The sequence below is a fragment of the Carassius auratus genome, chromosome 13, assembly GCF_003368295.1.
Source record: "Carassius auratus strain Wakin chromosome 13, ASM336829v1, whole genome shotgun sequence".
NCBI lineage: Eukaryota > Metazoa > Chordata > Actinopteri > Cypriniformes > Cyprinidae > Carassius > Carassius auratus.
The window spans coordinates 9693221-9717767 of record NC_039255.1 but is presented as its reverse complement, the minus strand read 5'-3'; the positions used below and the strand labels follow the sequence as shown (position 1 = coordinate 9717767).

Sequence of the window (24547 nt, the reverse complement as noted above, 5' to 3'; positions counted from 1 at the left end):
TCATAAATCTTTTGTAGAAGATAACTTTTGACCTGCATTTATGGTCCAAATAAAATGCCTTTCACACATTTTACTTCCATAATCAGTTGCATTTTTGAGTGAAACGGGATATTCATTCACGGTGGGGCTTGACTGTATCCTTCAGGATTGGTTAGGCTTGCAAAAAGTTGACATTTCATATTTATCAAGATAAGAAACAAGTAGATCCCGGAGATGATAGATACATACAATTACACTTCTTTAAAGTATGTTTGAGTTTCCCCAGTAAACCTCATCCATTGTAAGCCACATCGACATCTCGGATCTGTATTTACTCAGCCAACATGCCAGTGTCAGCTGAAGTGAAACTGCCCGGGATCGGTGGCAGCATGGACAGGGGAGCTGTGCTCAATAGGGATGACTGAGCCCAGGAGATGGTCCATTAAAGAACAGCATTAAATGACAACAAGAATTATTGCAGTGCTTTGTAATTACCCAAGCATTGACTAGCACTTGTGTGTGTATGTGAGCAGAAATGGCCACAGCGATTCTCTCACATTGCCGAACTGAAGAGAATCCCTTCATCAGATATCTTTCTTCTTGATTCTCTTACCCTCTTTTATTTTCCACGTCTCTCACTCTGAAGGAGGGGTAAGTGGTCATCAATGCTAACATCTCTCTCTGGGGTCTGGGGTTATCACTGAGACCTCAGTGGTCCAAGCTGATTGTGGTCGTGAACCCGGAAAATGAACATTTGATTATAACATCCGCGTGATGCCGTTGCGAGAATCGGGCTTGTCTGACTGATAATCAGTGGCAGTTGGTATTTTGTGAAGTGCATTATGGTCAACAGGACACTCTCTCTGGTTTATTTGTTCTGCAGAAGAATGTTTGGGCTATATTCACTCCCTTTCCGTATAAAGTGTGCTATAGCATCTGGGACTGTTTATAGATGTAATACCCTCTCAGAATCACAATATTTCTCCCTTTCTGTCTCTTTGTCAGTCAGAGGAACTTGGCTGAGATCACAGAGCTGATTCACACAGCCTTTCTGGTGCATCGTGGGATTGTTAATCTGAAGGTGTGGGTGAACTCTGACGGCCCCCTCACAGACATGCCGTTTGGGAACAAGATGGCTGTTCTGAGTGGCGATTTCCTGTTAGCGAATTTCCTATTTTTCCATTGCCTGTTCTCTGCTTGCTCCAGACTCATGAAATGAAAGAAACCCTGCTCTGAGTTCCCTGTTGTAAAATTTGTGCATAAATAATAATCCATACACTACACATTTTCCTAGCTATCACACACTACCCTTCAAAGCTTTGAGAACAGTAATATTTTTTTTCAAGAAATTAATACTTTTATTCAACTGGATTGCATTACTGTATATTGATGGAAAAGTGACATCTGAAGACATTTATATTGTTACAAATTATTTCTACTCTAAATGAATGCAGTGTTCTTTTTTTTATCAAATTTTTTTATCAAGCTTTCTGAAAAATCATAGATGATGATAAAAAATGTTTCTTGAGCACCAAATCATCATATTAGAATGATTTCTGAAATATTGTGTGACAGGAAATTTAAGCTTTGCCATCAAAAGAAAGAACAACATTTTAAAATATAATAAAATAATTATTTAAAATAGAAAACATTTCTTCTGAATTGTAATAAAATTTCAGTGAATTGCTGTTGTTATTGTATATTTGATAAAAAAAATATGAATCAAGTGAAACCTCAGTGAGCATTTTTTATTAAAATTTTTTTTAATTAATCGTAATGGCTTCAGACATTTGAAGATAAGGACATTAAATATATATATATATATATATATATATATATATATATATATATATATATATATATATATATATATATATATACAAATCTTAAAAGAAAAGGGTTATTACATTTATTTATTTTTGTTTATTTATTAGTATTTTCACAGGCTGAGTACAGGCTGAATAACTGATCTAATTGAGAACATCCCAGTAATTCCTAAATAGAGGTCTTGTCACATATAGCGTACTTCTGGTGTTTTTGTACCAAGAATGTAGCTATATAAAAAAAACATTTTCATGCTGGAGGTGTGAGCCACTTTTTCTCCCATCACATTTGTGTTTTTATGCAAAACACTGAAGAAAATCATTTCACCAGCTCCTGACTTCCTTCTCAAAGACTTTGTTCTCCACGCTGAATGCTTTGTGTGTCCTCTCGTGCTAATTTCCACACTTGCATTCTCCCTCATTCTCTTGCGCTCTATATGTGTGTGTGCGAGTGTGTGAGCATATGTCTCCTACACCCCTCATTAAGTGTCAGTGCTCTCCTCCAGCTCTAATTAGAGTCGCAGTCAAAGCACCGTCTAACTGCATGTGGCCAGCAGCCCCACTGCCTCACTCCGTTCAGGGTTACAGCATCTCACTAGAGCATCTTTTTGAATATCTTACAGCGTTATGAATAGCCAGTACAGATATAAAGTAATGGTGGGATACATCAGTATATTTTAGAGCAGTGTTTCCCAACCTTTTTTTCTGATATATGCACCCCTAGATTTCTATTGATTTAGCTCTAATTATCCTGAAGTGTGTTACCTTTAACTCATCCTGTTCTCGCTAGCTAAAAATGAAGACCATTATAGGTTACTGAATTGAGATATCAATTCACCATCATAAAAATGGCACTCTTTCCAAGATCTACTTAAGTACACCTACACGTGCCACTAGTTGGGATTCACTGTTTTAGAGGAAGTTGCTTGTTATATTATAGTATTAACACACTAAGTAAAAAGGGATTTGCACTACAAACCCTACAATTTCATGTCTATGTGTGTGTGTGTAACTCAGATGCACTAAGCAGGAGTATGCTGACAGGATCTGTCACCAAGTGAGGCTGTAGAATGCAACTCTTCCTGTGGAAGAAAACAAACTCTTTTCCTTCTGCGTAGCCTCACACACACGCACGCACACTCATTTTAATGCGTGCGCGAGCGGACATGGAAATGACTGATTGGGGATTTAGGCGATCAGTAGATTGAGGCACTAATATAAAGAACAGAATCGGTATTTGCTGAGAATGCTCAGCATTCAGACAGCCAGACAGCTTACAGTCAGGTCTTGCACGTGATTTTATCTGTGTGATTAATATGGTGTGGTGTAATACAGTGGGTTTAGAAGAATGTATTGGCGTGTTCTATAGCACCTCCTGCTGGACAAGAGAGAAAATCTCTCACCTGTTTAGTGCCTTTTGATGCCTCAGTGTCCACTTTAACTCTAGTTAAAGATTTAAGTAAAGTTCTATTTATTAAATTATTATTTTGAAAACGTTACCTTTTTGTCCGTCTCTGTCTACATCAATGATTTAAATATCTGTTATATATTTGTTTATTAAAATTGACATTGCACAATGATGGTTTGAACCTTGTAATGTAAATTTTTTTTTTTTTTTAGATGGACAGTTTTACAGACAGGTGAAGACATGGTTCAAAAGTAATCAGTATTTTTTTTAAGAAATACTTTTATTCTGCAAGGCTGCATTAAATTGATTAGAAGTAAGGGTATTTATAATGTTTCAAATAAATGCTGTTTTTTTAAACTTTTTATGCAACAAAGATCCTTAAAAATGCTAATGTCACTAATGATAAAAAATATAATACTGCAAAATGTAGTTTCATTGTCAGTTAAAAATATTTGCGCTTGATACATTTTCTTAGTTTAATCACCATTAGCAACTGTGGACAGAAGGTCATTTTAAGCCCTCATCTTTAGTGAACACACACACACACACAATCCTGTTTTGTCTGAAACTGAACCTGTTGTGCAGCGAACCATGATTAAACCACACACACTCTGTTCTGACCCACTGAAGTAGTGACTGACTGACAGGATGTCCAGCCAATCAGAGATCAGACTCTTTAGCTAGAAGTCAAACTTCCACAGATTAAAGGTGCTGTAAGGAACTTTTGTAAAAAATATTTTTTTACATATTTATTAAACCTGTCATTATGTCCTGACAGTAGAATATGAGACAGATAATCGGTGAAAAAAATCAAGCTCCTCGTGCTCCTCCCAGTGGTCCTATTGCCATTTGCAGAAACTCCATCACTCCCGGTAAAAAATAACCAATCAGAGCTGCGGGCCGTAAAATTGTTTGTGTTCAAAATGTAGAAAAATGTATATAATAAGTGAGTACACCATGAATCCATTTTCCAAACCGTGTTTTTAGCTTGTCCTGAATCACTAGGGTGCACCTATAATAAATGTTTATATTCAGACTATTTTAGATTGCTTCGGGGGTACCGCGGCGGAGTAACCCAGTACCTTTGTGATTCTTCATAGACATAAACAGAGAGAAGTAGTTCCGGCTACAATGTTCTTCCGCAAGACGCAAGCAGTTCTGTTTATTAACCGCTAGAGCGTCAAAAGTTCCCTACCGCAGCTTTAATTTACAATTAGAAAAAGAGATAAAAAATATATTTGATGCGTTCGGTTTTCTAATAGTCCCTTGATGTAACTGACATTCATTCAGGCAGAGCCGTCCGAACGCATCTCCCTCTTAAAGCTGCTGTCTATGTAAATGAGGGCGAGGCCCCATTGCATTACAGTTCAGTTAGCATGAGAGCATTAGCGGTGGAAATCAGACGTTCCCTCTCCGCAGCAAAGCACTTTTTCCCCTTGATTGATCTGTATTATGTATCGTGGCCTTGAGTGGGATCCTGACTTAGTAGACTGTGTGTGTGTGTGTGTGTGTGTGTGTGTGAGTGAGAGAGTGGGATTCTGGCTCAACACTTGTATAAACGGTAAAGGGATCCATGAGCGGCTGTCTCCTCTTTCTTCTCCTCACAGACCTGTCGGTGAAACACGACTCCAGCTGGATTTGGGAATGAGACGAGACAGAGGGAGGGCAGTTTATCTGATACTTTCCAAAAAAAAGCCCCCCCCCATTTCACACACACACATACATACACGTGCAAACTCACACAAAAGAAATAAACGTTCACAAGCACAGTTCAAATACACATGCGCGCGCGCACACACACACACACACACACGTGCACTTTAATTTCTCCATGTGGAGTGTGTGAAGCAGCACATCTGGCCGCACTATAGGGGCTCTCTGTCTTCTCTGGGCTCTGGGTAGAGGAGTCAAGTTCCTCACTGTTTCCTCAAATATCTGGTTACTCAGAGGGCAGAGAGAAAATGAGAGAAGGAAAGAGTGAGAAAAACAAAGTTTGAGAGAGAAAGTTTGGGGAATGGAGAGGAGTAACATAATCTTGAATATGAGGAATAGCTGAGTGTCTAGAAGAAAGGCCTCCGCTAATCTAGTTCCCTGGAGATTCTGCCTGTGGTCTTATGATTCAACTGGCCGGCCTTTCGGGAAAGGAGGAAAAAGAATGACGAAGGGTGAAAAAGAGGTGGAGAATTTAGGCTAAGGCGACGGATGCAAGGGATAGGAAAGCATGTGATTGAATGAAAGAAGGAGCTGTCAGTGACTCAGTCAGCTGACTGTTGTGGAGTGGATGTAACGGTGTAGCGCTCCCCCCAGGAGCACTATAGTTACTACATGATCCAGAGGGCTTTAAAGAAAAAAATCAGTATAACACAAAAGAAGTCATTTTGAAGAAATGAACTGAATAGAACTGTCTCTTTTTAATTATAATGTTTCGGGAATGATTTTAAGCTTTTAAATATGCAAAAACACTATCAAACTATTTCCTATAACTTTTGAATTTGTACAACTTAAATTTAAGTCAATAGTAATAATCTGGACTAGACTCAATAAGGCTTGTGCAGATGTCAGAGTCCTCATTAAGGTCTGTATACTCTGGACATTGCACTGTTTTGACTGGCCATCTGTTTAATAACTGAAGGGCTGGTTACTCTATATCTGTGCGTCCCTCTGATGCTCTTTTAGACTGAGTGGACTGGAAAAATGTCTTCCCATATTTCTAAACAGCCCATGTCCTAAGAAATACTAACTTCAGTACAGATGGGCCTGATCCGGTATTAACACTCTTATTCGGAGAGGCCTGATTTATGTGGAAAATATGTTGGTAGTCTGAGTGTTATAATGTTTGTTATAGGTGGTGGAGCTGATCTCCAGTGCAGTCGAAGATGTGGTGCAAGGAATCTATCACGAGAGCTCCAGTTCTGCAGAGGTATGACGATCACCAAATCAGCATATCAGAATGATTTCTCAAAGATCACGTGACACTGAAGACTGGCGAAAATTCAGCTTTGCCATCACAGGAATAAATACAATTAAAAAATGTACTCAAACAGACAAAAGTTATATTTCATACATTTGTAATATTTTATAATATTTAATATTTTACTGTATTTTAATCAAATCAATGCAACATGGCTACATACAAGAGACTTCCTTCAAAAACATAAAAAAGTAAACTTTTGAACAAAATTGTGTCTGTTTATGAAACATTGTCTATTGTTATATTCCTGTTGTGTCACCTGTTTTATAGAAGCAACCACTCAAAGGCATATGTAAATTACTGTAGGCAACAACCTCTGGTTTATTGCTTTGATAAACTGAGCCATCTATGAAATGTGCAATATGTGTCATTTCTAAGATTAAGCTTGATTTTCCTCATAAATTAATTAAAATCGAGTACCAGAGGAATCTGTATAATGTTTCATATTCGAAGCTTTCAAAACAGAGCTAAGACTGGACAAGTGAAACATCTCCAAACAGAGCGAAACACAGACTGACTAAAACATCTGCAAACTGCTCACAGTAAATAATGAATGACAAAGTTCCCTGTTCGAGACGAGGAATAGGAGGAGGAAAAGTGATGGAGCAGGCCATGTTTATGGGAGAGAAATGCGACAAGGAGGGAGAGAGATTTTTTTTTAACCCTTTTTAGAGGAGACGTTTCCAAGCAGACGTTTGCACCACCTTCCCTCCTCCTGTTACCCACCGCTGCCAAACAAACATTTTGTAGTTCACTCTTTTTTGTTCAATGTGGCATCCTTAAAGTTTCATACAACATTCTGCTTGTTTAGGAAATTAACTCAGTGTTTCTAAATGTTTTCTTATAGAATTGTTTTGGAGATTTGTTTTATGATCTATCCTAGTTCCCCAAATCTTGTTAAACAATACTGTTCAAAAAAATGTAAGTAGGTAAGCTTTTTTTTTTTTTTATTTATCTATGTTTTCGGAAGTAGTCTCTTATGGTCACTGAGACCACATTTATTTGATACAAATACAGTAACAATAATAAAATAAAAATAATCTAATCATGCTTATATATTTGACTATATAATTTATTTCTATGATGGGAAAGCTGAATTTTCATTGCTGAAGAAACATTTCTTATTATTGATTAATTTCTTACAATATTTTTATTTATATATGTAGTTATATTTATATATATATTTATATATATAGTTATATTTATATTTACATTATACATGTAATATATTTCAAAGAAAGAAATGTTACTGACTAATAGATTAATGCTTATTTGATTGAGTTTTACTGTATTCTGAAGGAGGGTAGTCTAACAGTTGCATCCTGGGAAGAACAAACATTTCTGTCTCATGGTGCTTTGCTTGCCAAGAGTTGTCAGGCAGTGATGAAGCTGGCCAGACATGGTACTGAGGCTCAGAATTTGGCTTTTCAGTACGGAAAACACCTCGCTCTGGGACACAAGGTGAGTACGCACAGTCACACATGTGCGTTGCAGGCACAAGCTGTTTTCTCTTTGTGAAGAAAGCTCATTACATAAAACTCATGGATATATGTGTGTGTCTTTGTAGCTAAACTCCGATCTACAGCTGTTCGTGAAGAGTGGGTCAGAACTGGCTGTGTTTAGTTTGGACTCGGCTCCTGTGGTCTTCACATTTTTCTCTCTTCATTTCAGGTCCAGAATATGGCTAGACAGATTGATTACACATAGGCAAGTGACTTCTGTTTTTTTTTTTTTTTGATAAACGGAGAGGGAAAATAAAAATAATGTGTGCCTCATTTTAGTGTCGTCTTATTCAGAGAATTTGTGTTCATGGGTTTCACTGTAAAAGCAACTAAATCGACTGATTATTTTCCCTCAGCCAATGAATAAATGAGATTGTGTATTGAATTCAAGAGAAATCAATCCACCTGCTCAAACCACCAATCAATGATTTCAGCCACAATCTTTCTGATGAAACATTCATAGTTATGATACAAATCGATTCCCCAGGAGTAACTTATGAAATCATTCCCAGGCTCCCAGCATGTGTGTGAATGTTTACAAACAAACAGAAAGAGAAGTTAATCCATATGATTAATAAAAAAAAAAAGAATCAAAGTTGAAGATATTCATGCTTCAGTATATATTTTTGTAAGATGGTGAAACCTAAAACTACCTATTGTTGTGACAACCAACAGTCCCCAAGAAAAGAACTTAATAAACATACGAAATTATATCTTGACGAAAGTCAAAAAGTAAAGTAAAAGTTTAAGAATCGGTCACCGAAAAACCTACACTGATCGTCCGGTGCTGTGAATATTGGTGGTTCCAGCCCTCGGTGAGCCGATAGGAGGTGTTTGTTCTGTAACTGATAGCAAGTTCAGACATTTGATTTCCAAAGTCAGAAGGTGAAGAAAGACAGAACGAAAGAAGGGGAGACAAATAGAGGTGATGGGGAGGGGGCAGGAAGAGGAGGAAGGCACAAGCAGCTCGGGTCGCCGTTGAAACAGGATATCAGGGGATAGAGTGGCAGGTTTATTTGAAGAGGAGACAGAGAGACGGTTTGACAGCCACATCACACAAGATTCTCCTTCAACGGGACACAGACAGACACCTCACACCCACATCACATATCTCTGTTATCAGCACATAAATATGACATTAATCTCTCCGGTATTCACTGTCTGGTGTGTCTCGGGAGTTTTTTTTTTTTTTTTTTTTTTGTATATTGAAGTCACAGAAAACTGTGGCTATGCAAACATTAGTGAGAAAACAGAGGAACCAGTTAATGAAATCATCATCTACCTTCCCACATCCACGTCTCTCTCTGTCTCCCTCTCTTTGGCTTTCTCTCGCTCACATTAGTGAAACAGGTCTCTTCCGCTGTTTTTAACTTGAAGCCCCCAAGGGCTTCTTAGCACAACACATCCCAGAATTCATTCGGCAAAATGGCTTCCAGCAAAACATGTTTGTATGTGACAGTGGAGGACTACAAGACCATTTAAGTGAGAGTGTGTGGAGCATTCTGGGTTTTTATTTAATTTATATGTTTAATAATTGATTATTCTGGTATGTTATTTATGACTGTTGATCATATCTTCTAATAATAGATTGATAATATACACTACTACTCAAAGGTCTGCCCAAAAGTTTTTAATGAAAGAAATGAATACTTTTTTTCTCAGTAAGGATGCATTAAATTGATCAAATGTGACGTTGATGTTACATTACTTGCATTGTTCAAAAAGAAAATCATAACAAATCATGTTATTTTAAACTTTCTATTCATAATAGAATCTTGGAAAAAATATATATTCTAATTTTTTAAAAAAAATAAGCAACAGTAAAATATATTTTTGACCCCAAACTTTTTAATATTAGTGTATTCTTTTCAATAAAATATTAGATTTGTTAACATTAGTCAGCATTATGGATCATGAACTAAACCCTCAACAACATTTTTACACCACTTATTAATGTTAATGCTATGAATGTAGTATTGCTCAGTTAATTTGTTCATACATACTACGTTATCATTACCATTTAACCAAGATTAACAAATGCAGTAAAAAGTATTTGTTATTTTGTGATACCAAACTCATTAGCTAATGTTTAGATTTCTACCGTTTTATAAGGTGTCACTATCATTTGTTTTGCAAGCAAATCCTGTGACATTGCTTGTTTCGAATAGTTCCTTGCCTCTACATTTGGTTAAGAGAATATTGTTTCCTATATCAGTTTCGTCAGTTTGATGGAGTGATATTAAACGTTCTCCTCATTCTTGCATGCTCTGCAGCTCCGGGGCCTGATAAAGATGAAAAGAGGCGTGAGCCAGGGGCTTGACCTGTGCAGTTACCTTGGAGGCCATGAAGTGTTTCCCACCATCAGAAGCTCGGTCGGCACTGGAAAACATGGCCTGCACGGTCACCAAGTTCTGAAGGTGGATTCAATATGGATGTGTATTTATGAATCCAGTTCCGTTTGATGCATTTGATTAATGTTGAACAAACTTTGGAGTGTTTGTGATTCTGAATCTGACCTGCTCTATAGATGATGATTTTTATATGGGACTGATGTGTGTCGCACACAGTCGAGTTTACCGGACTCATACACTCTCTGCATTTAGTCACCAAATCAGCTTTTATCTTAAAAAAAAAAAAAAAAAATCATCTCTCTCTTTATTCTAAAATTTCTGTGATTCCCTGTGATATTTCAGTCAGTAGAAATATCAAAGAAGACAAACAAACATTGTGACAATAGAGAAACTCATTGGTATTATAGGAGGTGGCATTAATCAAAATGTTTGTCTGAAAACCGATGACTTTGTGTGTGTGTGTGTGTGTGTGTGTTGTGGGTGCCCGGGGTGCTCCAGCAGCAGTGTTGGCAGTAATAATTAATGAGGTGAGTGTGTGACCTGAGTGAATGGGCAGGAAATGCTGCAGTATTGATCAGCTCAGCGAGAGGACTGGCGCCAGCCTGGGCAGCCTGCGGTTTCCTGGGTGACCACGGGGGGGACGATCATGGTGTGAAGTGGGGCGTAGGGGAGTGATGGTCGCCACCGACAGCCATCGGGACACACACTTGAATTGCTTGAAAGACAGAAAGGGAAGAACATGCATGCAGGAACAACAGTAACTCAGAGTTCCTTCCATGTCTCTCTCTGGCCTCAGATATGTTGGCAGGATATTACACTATTTTTGTTCAATAAGACCGGGACAGCCCTCTGGACGTGCATGAAAAATTCATTTTGGCCTCAAGGAGAACTGAGAAAACTCCCGGTGAAAACCTATGAAGATTGACACAACATCTCCTGTCAGAGGCAAACTCTTGTGCTGTCTTGCCCTGATCAGAGTTTGTTCAGACTATACTATTAGTGTCAATGTGATCTGAATTCTATATCACAGATTTAAATATCATACTAAGTCATGAGAGGTATTTTGAACTTTTGTTGTTTTATGGGTCGCTATAGCTAATTGAGATGGTTAAAATCACAGTTTAATTAAGACTTTCTGGTCCTGCAGATTTGCTTTATTCAACATCAAGAAGATCAGCCATAAAAGTGTCTGCTAAATGACTAAATGTAATGTAAATGTAATTAACCATGTGGAAGTATGCTTTATTTTAGTCATAGCTAACACTATACAGACTGGAAGAAATCAATATATTATTGAATTTTCTGGTCATTTTAATTCGTTTTTCATTGCTGGCTAAGTTTGTATCAGTCTTTCAGTGACCATGCCTGAAAAACAAGCCCAAAATAAGCCATCCAGTCTGGAACACTAAGCCCAAAACATAAGCCAACTGTTTTATATTATATTTATATTATATAATTATTGTATTATTTAAGAAAACTCTTACTGTTGCATCAAAAACAACTTGTAATGGCATAAAGATGCTGCAATCAAATGAATAAAGATGTCAAAATAGACTGATAAATAAAAGTTGTACTCAGTTTGAGGGAACAGACAGAAACACTGTTGCACACAAAATTATGATTAAGTCATCATATGTTCTATGAGAGGCAACCACTTATAAGCCCAAATAAGCAAATGTATTATGAAAATATGCCCACCCCCAAAAAAGCACAGCCAAAGACTGTCCAAATCAAAGGATCTTCTTTAAAACCTTTAACCCTCTGTAACATTGTAGCCCAATTCCACGGCAAAGCTGTGTATAAAAACAAAACTAGAACTGTTTCCAAGCAGGTTTCCCCAGCGGCCTATGGGAAGTCACACATAAACACAAACACGAGTGTGAGTTTATGGCCGTCAGTATAAACACCCTGGTAACCTGATGCTGTCTGTTTTTGCGCATGAAAATGATTTTGCGGTTTGGCTGTTCGTCGCAATCCGATCGTCTGATGACATGGTTGCTGGATTCGCACAGGTAGAGCAAGCGAGACCGTGTGTAGCAGCTCTACTTCAGTAAATCTCAAAGATATTAGCCTACAACACTCATTTATTCCATTCAGACAGGCGACTCTCCAGCACCTTTATGTAGGTCTGTGGGAGTTATTTTAGGACAAGAGGAGGCTGATCTGAAATCAGTCATCTATTTGGTCTTCATTTTTAAGATTGGTGTTTTAGGTTTTTGTATAATCTAATTAGGCCAATATAAAGCGCTCTTGTTAGCTTGGAGGACAGAATACATGAAAATGGATTTAAGAGTCTTTTTAAGTACTGAAGGCGTTTTAAATGTTTTTTTTCGGTGGGGATTTTATTGTATTTTCTGTGCACACATGCAATAAATTATGCACTATATTGGACGGATGCAATTATTTTCTCTCATGAGATAAAAAATTAGATGAGCGCATGTTGAAATGAGTCTTTAACGAGCAGCGCGAGACTCCCACGTTCACTGCGCGCGCGTCCCATAGAACAGCGACCCGAGCGTCATGGCATGAGCGCGTGATGGATCGAACAGCCCAGATTACCTGAATAATGACCAGCGCTTCATCACACCCACCCACCTCTCAAAGTGCCACGGTGCTCCGTGAATAAATGCAGACATTACTAATGCGCGTTACGGGACATTGGCCACATCGGGTGCCGCTGATGAGTGTCTGAGAACATAGTTTAGAGGTGTGCGTTTGCGATTGAGAACGAGAGCAACAGTGGACTTATTTCACCTATTTGCTTTAGTGCAGGGTTCTAAAACCCCCAGCAGTGCACGTTCTGTGTGTCTCCCTATATCTGATACACTCGCTTTAGGTCTTGCAGTCTCCACTAATGAGCTGATGATTTGAATCAGGTGTGATAGATGATGGAGACATGTACAGGGCTGGGGTTACTTAACAGTTTGAGAAGCACTGCTTTACTGCCAGATGCTGCAGAAGGCTATATTGTGTAAAGCAGGGGTGTCAAACTCAGTTCCTGGAGTGTTGGAGCCCTGAAGTGTTTAACTTCAACCCTAATTAAACACACCTGATCCAACTAGACAAGTACATCAGACTTATTTGATAACCACATGACGTGTGCTGGAGCAGGGCTGAACAAAAGTCTGTCTCCAGCCCTACATGGAATTGAGTTTGACACCCCTGGTGTAGAGGTTTGGGTTTGTAACAGACAATATACGTCTCTCATAAATAGATCATGAATTAGACCCATTTAGACCTCCTTGTATTTTATATAAATATGTATGAGTTTTATTTTTCAATTTCAAATTACTTTATTGGGGTGATTTACCTTCAACAATAAATTATAATAATAATAATAATAATAAATGCTGTTTATAAAAAATGTGTTAATAAAATAACATTTAAATACAATAACAGATTATTAATTTGACAGCAAACCGTTTCACAATACAGTACCGCATCTTTGCCCTGCAGTACTTTGTCATGTCCACTAGACGGCAGTCATTAAACATAAAAGCGCTGACACTTCTGCAGTTAGGTTAATATTTTGATGGTTAGATCATGCACAAGAAAATGAAGTTTAGCCTATTTATGTGCTGATAAAATTTTATGATGACTTTTATATATATCATGATCATATGTGAAAGAGAACCGAAAGTAATTTAGACCTATACATAAATTAAAAATTAAACGTAGCCTATATTACCCCAAAACGTGCATAGTTTTCCTTAAAAAAAGCGCTAACCATAATCCAGGTTAATATTTTAGCTGGTGGGTAACCATACAGAACCAAGCATTAGGCTAAATATAATGCTTTGATGACTAGAATGGAAAATGCTTGGCCTACTACTACTTTGCTTCATTTAATGTTAAAACAGCATTTGAAATCTACAATTTGATGATGAGAAATATATTTTTGGTCTTAAACGTTAAAGATAAATCATTTTTTGGACATTTGGCGTAATAAAGTTAAAAAACAAAAAAACAAAACAACAACAATATGCTACTTGTAATTCGAGTCTAATACAAGAAGACTTAGTTAATTACTATTTTTTAACCAAATATTATTAAATGCAAAACCTTCTGTGAGAACAAAGTACAAACAAACAATTCGTGGTAGCCTATCGTTTGGTTTTCTTGGTGTTGCTTACATTTCCAATCGCATTACTCAGAATTTACCGAACGTCATTTATTTAACCGTACCACCTTCAAATCAATATAGTTTTAGAATAAAAAAACAATGCACTATAAAACGTAAAATAATGAAAATAAATAATAAATCGAATATCTCATATTTATGCATTATATAGCCTATATATATATATATATATATATATATATATATATATATATATATATATGTGTATATATATATATATATATATGTGTATATATATATGTGTGAGTGTGTGTGTGTGGGCATGTTTTTGTGACCTATCAGGACACAACTCTGTATAATGTCATGGGTATGACACATTATTACAAGGAGAGGGTGACTTATGAGGACATAACACATGTCCCCATTTTCAAAACTCTTTTCATAACTGTACACTTATGTAGGTTTGCATTGTCACGAGCGTCTATGACGCGGTGATTTTACCCTCGTGGAAATCAGGCGCGCGACTCGAGGGGCCTCTTGAAATGACTAGTGTGTCACGAGAAGTCTCACGCCACAGCGCGCGTTTCTCTGCCACGGCCCAGAAGCTCATGTATTCACGTGGGGTGGGCTGGCAAAATCCCACAGCAAACACACAGCCGTGCGGAAATGACACAGTACCGTCACGTCACGCGAGAGGGCACTGACTAGAGAAAAAAAAAAAGCAGCGGAGAGAAACACGGACAACAGTTACCCGTGGACAAATCCACTGGATTTAAAGACGTGACCATGGCTATCGCCTCCTAACCTGCACACGGCTGCCCGGAGTCGAAAAGGTGAGTTTGTTTTCCGCAGCGCAGGTAGTTTATGCGCGCCGTGTCGCGGGAGACGGAGCGAAAACTCATCGGTGGATGTTTTTCTTGCCGTGTCACGCAAGAGGGAGAGTTGCGCACGGGGGAGGGAGGGGAAACACGAGAGAAGGGCAGCACTCCGTATTACAGCAAAAAAAAAAAAACATAAAGAGTACATTTTTTTCTTATGAAATATGCAGTCCACAGAAGGAACGCAGTAGGGAGCTGCTTGTCCGTCTGTCTCCCCGGTTGAACCGATCCGTGGGGTTTACACTGGAAGAATGAGGAAGTGGAGCCGGTGGACGGGGGTCGGTACGGTGAAGCAGCGCCTCTCCGGTGCTCTGGCGAGACTTCACGGTGCAAGACATGAAAAACAAATAGAAAAACAATCTCACAGAACTTGACCGAAGAGAGAATTCACTCTGAGAATACAGTTTTACGCGCATTATAATCTTCACACGCTTACCATGATATTTGTGACCAGTCATTTGAAATACTGAATTCACTGTGTTTCAGCAGGTCAAGTGCTTTCTCCTAAATATATATATATATATAGTCAATTTAGCTGACAGATATTTCTAAGGCTTCATTCCCTATGACTGACAAGTGTTAGGGAGAAGTGCATAAGAAATGTATGTGGTCAGATTAGATGTGTGACTATCAGATAATATCATTAATCAGTCATGGGTCTTGTGTGTCTCTTCCCAGGACATGAGCTCTTCTGTGTGCATGGTTAATGCAGACGGACAAGTGCCTGATAAAAGTATGTAAATAACAATTCACACTAAAATCATTCTCATTTTTCTTTGCCTTTTACTATAACATCACAATATCTCTGTCTAGTAACATGCATCACATCAAAATAAACACAGTCCAGATCAAACTATCCCGTGAAATGAACTGACTCACCTTGGCATCAAATGGAGACGTTGTTTTGAACTTGCTATTAGGATCCCTTGCTATTAGGATTGCCATTTCTTGCCTATAATAGTGAAAAAACATGAAAAGTGCATACAGTGCATATACATTCACAGCACCTCAAGGAACTTGTTCATTATGCCTGCTATCAATATGAAATAACAAAGGTTACAACACTTTCTGTTTAACAGTATATAGAGGTTCTTCAAATAAAATAACTGCTTGAATTCTTGTCAAAACATCACATTTGTGTAAAAAAGAAATAAAGATGTAAATGGTCACAGGAGATGCATGTTAATGTCAGTTGTAAATGTCTCAGCCGATCTTTTGTGATCAGATCAACTGAGACAGATCTTAATACCAGATGTAAGTTAGGCTACAAGTTCTGTCTCAAAGTTGTACAGAGTTGTGAGATGATGTCTGTCAGCATTTCTCAGCATTCTTGAATGGTTATGAACAATTGCCTTTTTCTCCAGAAGTTAAAGTTGAGAAAGATGCAGAGGATGTTATTAAAAACACGGAGGGAAAGATGGAGAGCTTCTTTAAGCGCATTACAAAACGATCAGCAACAGACACAGGCCCTGAGGTGGAACAGCCCATTAGCGGGAAGAGGGTCAAGGTGACAACACAGGTAAGATGAAAAGGAGCATTTGTTACAATCACAGCATTCATTCTTCTATTGATTACGCATTGTATTTGGGATATAATTTGCTAAAGTACATCCTACATCTGGTCTGACTTAACTTTTGGTACAAACTATTAACAGCAACATCTCACACTTACTTTTCAGGCAGGAGAACATCTCCTTGACAACAGTTCAGATAATGGAAGCAGGTCATGTTCTCACAGCCACAGATTATCTCCACTGGAGCAGATTCCCATCTCTTCATACAGGAAACCACTCTACAGCATCACACATCGCATTTCTGAGCGTAAAGCTGCATCCAATCTGGACCAGCACGGAGCCCACAATGGAGACAGAGAAAGCCATAATGGGGTCCACTTCCAAAAACTGGGCAACTCTAGAAAGCATCACATGTTTAAGGCCTCGCCTAATGTGGGGGTCACAGGTTCTCCTGCTGCCTTGGATTCTCACCTCTACCCGCTCATCGAGAAGATGTTCTTCCTCCTCAACACGCTGAATTCCAGCATGACCCAGCTGCACAGTAAGGTGGATTTGCTCTCGCTTGAAGTGACGCGCATCAAAAAGCAGATGAAACCCTCCGAGATGGTCATGGAATTTCAACCTCCTCCTGAATACCAGCTGACCAGTGAAGAACTCACCCAGCTGATGGAGCAAACGTCCACTGCGGGAGATCTTGGCTGCAGACTCCTTGTTCAACTGTTCCCAGAACTTTTCACAGCAAAGGAATGCACGCATGGCTACAACACATGCAGCCTTACAACCAAACGGACTTTAGATTCATTGCACCTTCAGCTAATACGTAACTATGTGGAAGTCTGCTACCCATTGGTGAAAAATGAAAACGTCTGGCAGACGGAGTGCTTGCTGCAGATCAACGATTTCTTGAATCGTTTCTGGGCTCAGAAGGACATGGAGAGTGGTCAGATGTGTGACAAAGAGCCTCCAGTAGTTTCTATGTTTGACATGGAACCGAATCATGCTTGCCATTTCATCAGTGAAGATGCCCAGGATGAGAATCTTTCCCTCAACTCTGGTGAGAACGATTATGTTCATCCCAACAATGTCAGTTCAGATGTAGTATATGACCAACACGAGGCCACTGGTGATGACTCTGAAGACTTAACGTCACCGGAGGAGCTTGTTGTGTTTTTTGCTGAACAGACTCTTTCCAGAGGTGTTTGAGGAGGGCAAGTTGCCGGAGGGCCACAACAGCATAGGACAGTTGATCATTGACTCAGACAGACTAGAAATTATTCGAAAATACATGGAGGCCAATTTCCCTGATATTCCGGAAGAAATCTGGCTGCAGTTGTGCGTACAACGAATGGAGGAAGCACTGGAGAATGCTTCAGTCAATGGCAGAAGTCGTGACAACCGAGAGATGTACGACACCACCCGTCTTCCTGATAGCATCTCCATTGTTAAGATCAGTGACCTGTGTGATTACGAGAAACCAAATCGCAAGTCGAAGAAACTATGGCTGGAGCCTGTGGACTTTGACAAATTGGAAATTCCTCCTCCAGACTTTGATGTCCCTCAGGAGTTTTTACTTACTAAGGAACAGCTAAAGAATAACTATGAAAGCAGTTTATCAATTGGGAACTTTGCATCCCGACTCCTGGTTCTCATGTTCCCTGAGCTCTTTACTTACGAGAATGCACGAAAATACTATAACTGCAGTGGCTCTCTAGGAAAGAAACAGCTGGATCCCGTACGAATCAATCTCATCCGACATTATGTCCAGCTGCTTTACCCCCAAGCTAAGAACGACCGTGTGTGGACCCTTGAGTTTGTTGGCAAACTTGATGAGCGCTGTAGGCGGCGGGATAACGACCAACGGCGTTCATACCAGCAGCAACGGAAGGCCTGTTCACCTGACCAAGAGCCTGACCCAAAAGACTTGCTGCTAACTGCTGGCCAAATCAGTGTCCTCACTTCAGATCGTCTGAAAGAGGACTTTGAAGTCCTGTCTTCACCCCTGGAGAAAAGCAGCAAGGACTTCTGCAAAATTCCTCTTGAGGACCTTTCGGTGTCCACCCCAGACTTCCCAGTGCCTTCTGAGTACCTGCTCACGGATGCTGAAGTAAGGGAAATTGTCCAACAGAGTCTGTCTGTGGGAAATTTTGCTGCTCGCCTTCTCGTCCGTCTCTTCCCGGAACTTTTCACGCACGAAAATTTAAGGCTGCAGTACAACCACTCTGGGGCCTGCAACAAGAAACAGCTGGACCCTGTGCGTCTCCGACTAATTCGTCATTATGTGGAGGCTGTCTACCCAGTTGACAAAATGGAGGAAGTGTGGCACTATGAATGCGTGCCAAGCATTGACGAGCGCTGCAGGCGCCCCAATCGCAAGAAATGTGACATTCTAAAGAAGGCAAAGAGATCAAACAACACTGTGACTTATTCTTAGACAACAATCCTGCAAAGCGTAGACCCGTTTCCTATATTTTACACAACATAGCTGTTATTTGCACAAGTCCATAAGCTGAAGCATACTGAAACGTTCTTGTTCAAGGTCTAGTTTGGCTGGTCAAGTTCACGTCCATGGCCTTTAAATGGTTTGGTAAGTGACAGAAAGTTGGTGTTTGAAGCCACTATCACATGACAGTGAAATATTAGTGTTACTATTTATATGCCAAAATATGATTGATGTTATTCTAATGTCTAATTATTAGATAAGCTAAAGTTAGCCTTAATTAACTTAAATGTAAACATTTAGTTCTTTAAAAATAATAGGTCACTTTAGTTTGGGGTGAGGGCAGAGAAGATACAGTATATAAACATGTTTTATTTTATTTTAGCAATGTTGCAGCACTGGCTTTTTCTAATTATCAACATATTGAAGTACATCCTGTCTTACAGGAAGTAAATCTTATTAATCTGTACTTAACTATAGCACCAGGTTATATGTTATATATTTTTCAATAAAAATTCACTTCCTAGCCAAGATGGGTTTCATGTTCCTTTTTATTTTACTTCAGATACACAAAAAAAAACCCCCAAGGGAAGTGTTTATCAAGATTAAATTTGTGGTCTTGGTATATTCCACCCTTGACCATTATAATGAAGAAAAAAGAATGAAATACAGTTTAAAAACTGTATTTATGTGGGTCTGACTCATTAATCTTTTGCATAGATGCTGTATAAAACCTTTTAAAATTCCTTTTTTTTGTCTGGTTCTTAGTGCAGCTGTGTGCAAAGGCACCCTGTACCCTTCCTGAAAACTGTTCATTGAAAATCTACCAATGTCACGAAGACAATTGTAAAAATAAAATAAAAAATAAGGTATCATAAACAAGGGATCAGAAAAACACTGATATCCTAAATTATATTTGATTCACAATCAGTGAATGTTATTTTGTGAATCTAGGTAACATAAATATAAGCAATTGCATATAACCAAAATCGCCTCTAAACAATAAGATGTGTTTGTGTTTCACTTGTACCTGTAAAGTTAATAATAGTAATCTTCAAGTAATATGAAACAGTTATGAGAACTACTGGTAAGTGAATAAATGTAACAAGGACCTTCAGTTTTTGTTGGGCATTGGAAACAACTCAATAAATCCTCAATCTGCAGTTTTACAAATCAAATGGTTGGAGAGTGGAACAGGAAATATCAGTTTTGTCCCACTTTCTGATCTTTCACCTCCCAAAAACATCACAGAACTGGTCTTTACTGCTTGTACACATGCTTTCTGGGAAGTTGGAGGTGTTTCCAGCTTCTTAGAATAACTCTCTGCTTTTCTGTGTCTTTTGTCTCTCCAACCACCTTTTTTAAGATCACTCTCTTCAGCAAGACTGTGTCCACTTCCTTGTCCTCATTTAGGATCAGATCCAGTGTATCCCCCACTTTAACCTGTAGGAGAGAGCAGACTGTTAAATGAAGGTGCAATTTCTGCTCATACTAATAGGTAAATCATATAAATTAAGTGATGGGACAACTACCACAAACAGAGCAGGTTTTTAAAAAAATATATATATTTATTGCATCCATAATTTGTTCAGCTAGTGTTGCATATTTTCGATGAAGCTTCTTTCTGATTATAACACTAGAGGGTGCTGACTCACCATTTTGCTCTTCTTGGTGAGTTTCTGACCATTCAGTCTCAATTTGAGGTTATAGAAAGCATCCTCCACACCACTAAAAACAGATACATGTGTTAGTCACTGCCACTGGTCGAAACACCACAAACTAAATGTAAATAAACAAAGGAGAGCAATATGAGCAAAGATTATATATGAACGGCATCAGTCTATTCTCTAATTGGGTTCTAAGAGGTAAAAAAACATGGAGTTACATCTGCAATAGGAACTGAAACACGTACTTGCAACTCACCAGTGTGGCAGAATTCATCTCTGAAACTCATGAACAGTTTCTCTGACTTACTTTCGTGCAATGTCCAATCCGGTCTTCAATACCAAATCGAAACGTAGAGACTGGACAGTTTTCTCATGGTCTTTATAGTCTTTTGGCAGGCCTGGGTCATCTGGAAGCTCATCCTCATAATCACTAGTCTCTGCATCTTCCTCCTCCTCCTCCTCCTCCTGCTGCATAATTTTTTGTTTCCCTTTTTTTCCCGTGCTTTTGAGCCGGGAGTGATGAAGCAACCAACTCTGCCGAGTGTCCCATGATCTTGGCCACATAGCTGTACGGTGTGTTTGAGGAGTGGCTGAACCCCACAAACTGACGAGCGTGTAATGTTCGTGGCACCACATGCTGAGACCAGAGGCATGGCATGGAGTGAGCAGCTGGAGGGAGTTCAGTCTGCCTAGCTGCCGCAGGGCCAGCGCCTGCACTGGCAGATTCTGCATACTGTGACAACGAACACAAGAAAAAAGAGCAGAGAAAAAGGGTAACATGCATCCACACTTTACATTCTTCAAAGTCAAACAAGTGCCTAGAATTGAGCTCTAAACTGTTTGTAAATCTTACTAGCCCAACTTCAAAGTGTGTGTCCTGGAATGCTTAAAAAAAATATTAAGGAGCTCCAATGTATGTTGGCAATTTGTTGTATTTTTACTATACTTGAAAAAGTTAATTAAAATCTATCTATCTATCTATATAGATAGATAGATAGATAGATAGATAGATAGATAGATAGATAGATAGAAGATAGAACAGCTAAATAGTCTTTATTCACACATAATAACTAAAATATTGTATATTTTATTTTGTATGGCCTCCTTTGGCTTTGATAAAAGCTTGCATTCTTGCTGGCATTGTTTTTATGTACTGAATTAGATTTTAGCATTAGAAACACCACTGTGACTAAAAAGCTTACACATAATACATAAAAAAAATTTATTTTATAATCCCCAATACTGTTAGTTTAAGGCAGCTTTGCCACAAACCTTACATCAGGTGGTGATATATAATAAATATGATAAGCACTGTGTATATTCAACAGAATGCACTACAATACAAAAAAACGTCTTTTCGAAATAAAACTCAGCTGAATTTGCAAGCATTGGCCAGACATTCAGCTCGACAGCGCTGACAAAACTTCTCACAGTATAGTGCTAAAGGACTTGTCTATCCACTTCTTCAAATAACTAATTTGAGGAGGGAAATGTAAATTATATTTAATTACAGACGTAAAGAAGAGCATGATCTGTAAAAATCTGACATATTATCATGACGATAATATCATCAGAATTTGCCTAGACAGCATCTCACAATGTGTTTGTAACCCAAACTAATGCTCACGATAATTCTTAAGTATACTTCACATTCAACAAATGCAAAAACAACTCTTGTTGTTTGTTTAACAACGATTTCAAATGTTACCTAAGTGAGCAGAGTGATCTCCCTCTTGACTCTCTAATCTCGAGTTTACCAACGACGAGCACAGTAAAAACAAACCAGCAGTCGCTGCTACTGTAGTAGTGAACATTCTACAGCGCCCTCTAGAGTCGGGATGAATTATTATACACAATTCACAATCATTAGGTTGTTACAGATATCGTAAGTATATCCTTACAATAGAATACGAGACTTCTATCTATAATATTGCAGATTTTGTTTTAATTATATATAATATTGTCACTATCCATCATTCATGTTGCATTTTTACTGCAATATATTGTTACACCCCTATACTAGTCATATAACATTAAACAAGCAGGACAAATACATTAATGAGGCATTATTTGCTAATGCAAAGCTTATTGTCTAATGCAAGTTTAACTTTGTTTATCTTTGTTATAAATTTGTTTGTTGCCAACTCTCACGCATGACGCTGAAGTCCAAACTTCACGCCAGATGCGTGAGAGTTGGCAACCCTGACTTTAGTAAAGCCAAGGTCAAGCAAGCCATCTCTCATATTGATCCCCTCTCAGCGGGAACCATGACTGGCCTGGCCATAAAAACCACCATGGAACAGGTTTTCATAGCGAATGCTAAGGCCTGGCCACTAAAAAAGAAGATTGATAATGTGGCCATCATTGTGACTGATGGACGGCCGCAAGATAAAGTTGAAGAGGTTGCAGCAGCAGCAAGGGCTTCTGGGATTGAAATATATGCTGTCGGAGTGGACAGAGCAGATATGTGGTCTCTCAAACTGATGGCCGGTCAGTCTCTTGGTGACCATGTGTTCAATGTGGAGACATATGGTGTGAAACTCACATCCAAATTCAGGGAGACACTCTGTGGTAAGGGAATAAAGATCCTATTTTGTTGACACACTTAAATTTAATCTAGAATCATAAGGCAATCATAAATATTATAGTATATATTAAATATTATAATATTAAATATTAATATAAATATGTATAATTCTAAAATGATTTAAAAACATAACTGTACACACACATATTGAATGTATATATATATATATATATATATATATATATATATATATATATATATATAATTCAAAATAAAAATTCCACCAACGACTGATCAATAATATTTAATTATTCTAGTGTTCTACTAATTATTGTATAAAAGCTCATTATTTCATAAAGAATATTTGTTTGTGTGTGTGTGTGTGTGTTTATGCTTTTGGTTAATCAGTAGTGAAGTGATTTTTGCTCATTTAGCAGATTTTTCTGGTTTCGATACTTGTACATTTGGGCACAGCTCCGAACATACAACCCCTCTTATTTCTACAGAGAAGGACATGTTATCAACTCTCAAAGAAAACATGCTCTAAGCAGGCCAATGGTTTGTCATAAAAAATATGCATCAAATAATTTGGAAAATTTGATGCATTCTAAAGAACTGCATTCAGAAACGGCCTGATAGGCAGCAGTACAGTGTGGTATTTTGAGAATTTTTTTAAGTTCGAATATTGTTTTAAATCAAATCAATAGTCATATCTGTGCCATGTTTATTTTTGAATTTTTTTATTATTTTTAAACAGAAGGACACTGAGACTGAGGCTAGATCAGCAATAGTAAAGACACCTCTCAAATCCCAATGTAGTAAAAAGCTCTGAAAATAATTCAATTTGCAATCTGATTTCAGACACCAGAGAGTTACAAACAGGAGTGATTTAACAATCATACATGACTGTAGCCATTTTCATAGACCATGAGAAACAATCAAACATACAGCTGTGGCTGTATCATGACATTTTGCAAAGAATTAAAGGACTAATAGCAGCTCTGAACCAGGGCTACATTCAGTAGGACAGAGCACAGTAAAGGCATATTATTTTAATTTAGAATTTATTTACATTAAAAGAAAAGCTGTTCTTAAGCACCGGATGTAACCACTTTACCACAGGCATTTACTGAGCTGTCCAATCAAAACACCTCAAAGGATCAAATAAATATATAAAGGCACATTTTTGTTGAAGGTGGGAGGGAGTTAATGAACAGCGCTCTCTTCCACCCTCAATACCTATGGCTGAAGTGCCCTTGAGCAAGGCAATGAACCCAGAGTTGCTCCCCGGGTGCTGGATCTATAGCTGCCCACTGCTCCGGGTGTGTGTTCACAGTGTGTTCACTTCTCACTGCTGTGTGTGTGCACTTGGATGGGTTAAATGCAGAGCACCAACTTTGAGTATGGGCA

The 24547-nt window shown here is 38.4% G+C and overlaps 1 protein-coding gene and 2 pseudogenes across 1 annotated transcript; 2 read left to right on the top strand and 1 right to left on the bottom strand.

Annotated features, from left to right (window-relative positions):
- The first annotated feature begins 323 nt into the window (after positions 1 to 323).
- Positions 324 to 11453, top strand: LOC113113236 (decaprenyl-diphosphate synthase subunit 2-like; annotated as a pseudogene).
- A 3137-nt stretch (positions 11454 to 14590) lies between these two features.
- LOC113112579 (BEN domain-containing protein 3-like) lies at positions 14591 to 18969 on the top strand (annotated as a pseudogene).
- Position 18970: 1 nt separating this feature from the next.
- On the bottom strand, positions 18971 to 22337 carry LOC113112580 (uncharacterized protein C6orf203 homolog). The gene is made up of 4 exons (XM_026278276.1): positions 22319 to 22337; positions 20918 to 21343; positions 20599 to 20671; positions 18971 to 20386 (listed from the first exon to the last, which is right to left on the bottom strand). The coding sequence occupies exons 2-4, from the start codon at positions 21340 to 21342 to the stop codon at positions 20204 to 20206; spliced, it is 681 nt and encodes a 226-aa protein (XP_026134061.1). The 5' UTR covers position 21343; positions 22319 to 22337; the 3' UTR covers positions 18971 to 20203.
- Positions 22338 to 24547: the final 2210 nt, after the last annotated feature.

Bases quoted from the DNA above. Each gene is read 5' to 3' on its own strand.
- LOC113112580 (XM_026278276.1), bottom strand. From the start codon at position 21,342: ATGCAGAATCTGCCAGTGCAGGCGCTGGCCCTGCGGCAGCTAGGCAGA. The intron at 20,672-20,917 runs GTAAGTCAGAGA...ATCTGTTTTTAG, and splicing joins GGATTGGACATTGCACGAAA to TGGTGTGGAGGATGCTTTCT. The intron at 20,387-20,598 runs GTGAGTCAGCAC...TCTCTCCTACAG, and splicing joins TCACCAAGAAGAGCAAAATG to GTTAAAGTGGGGGATACACT.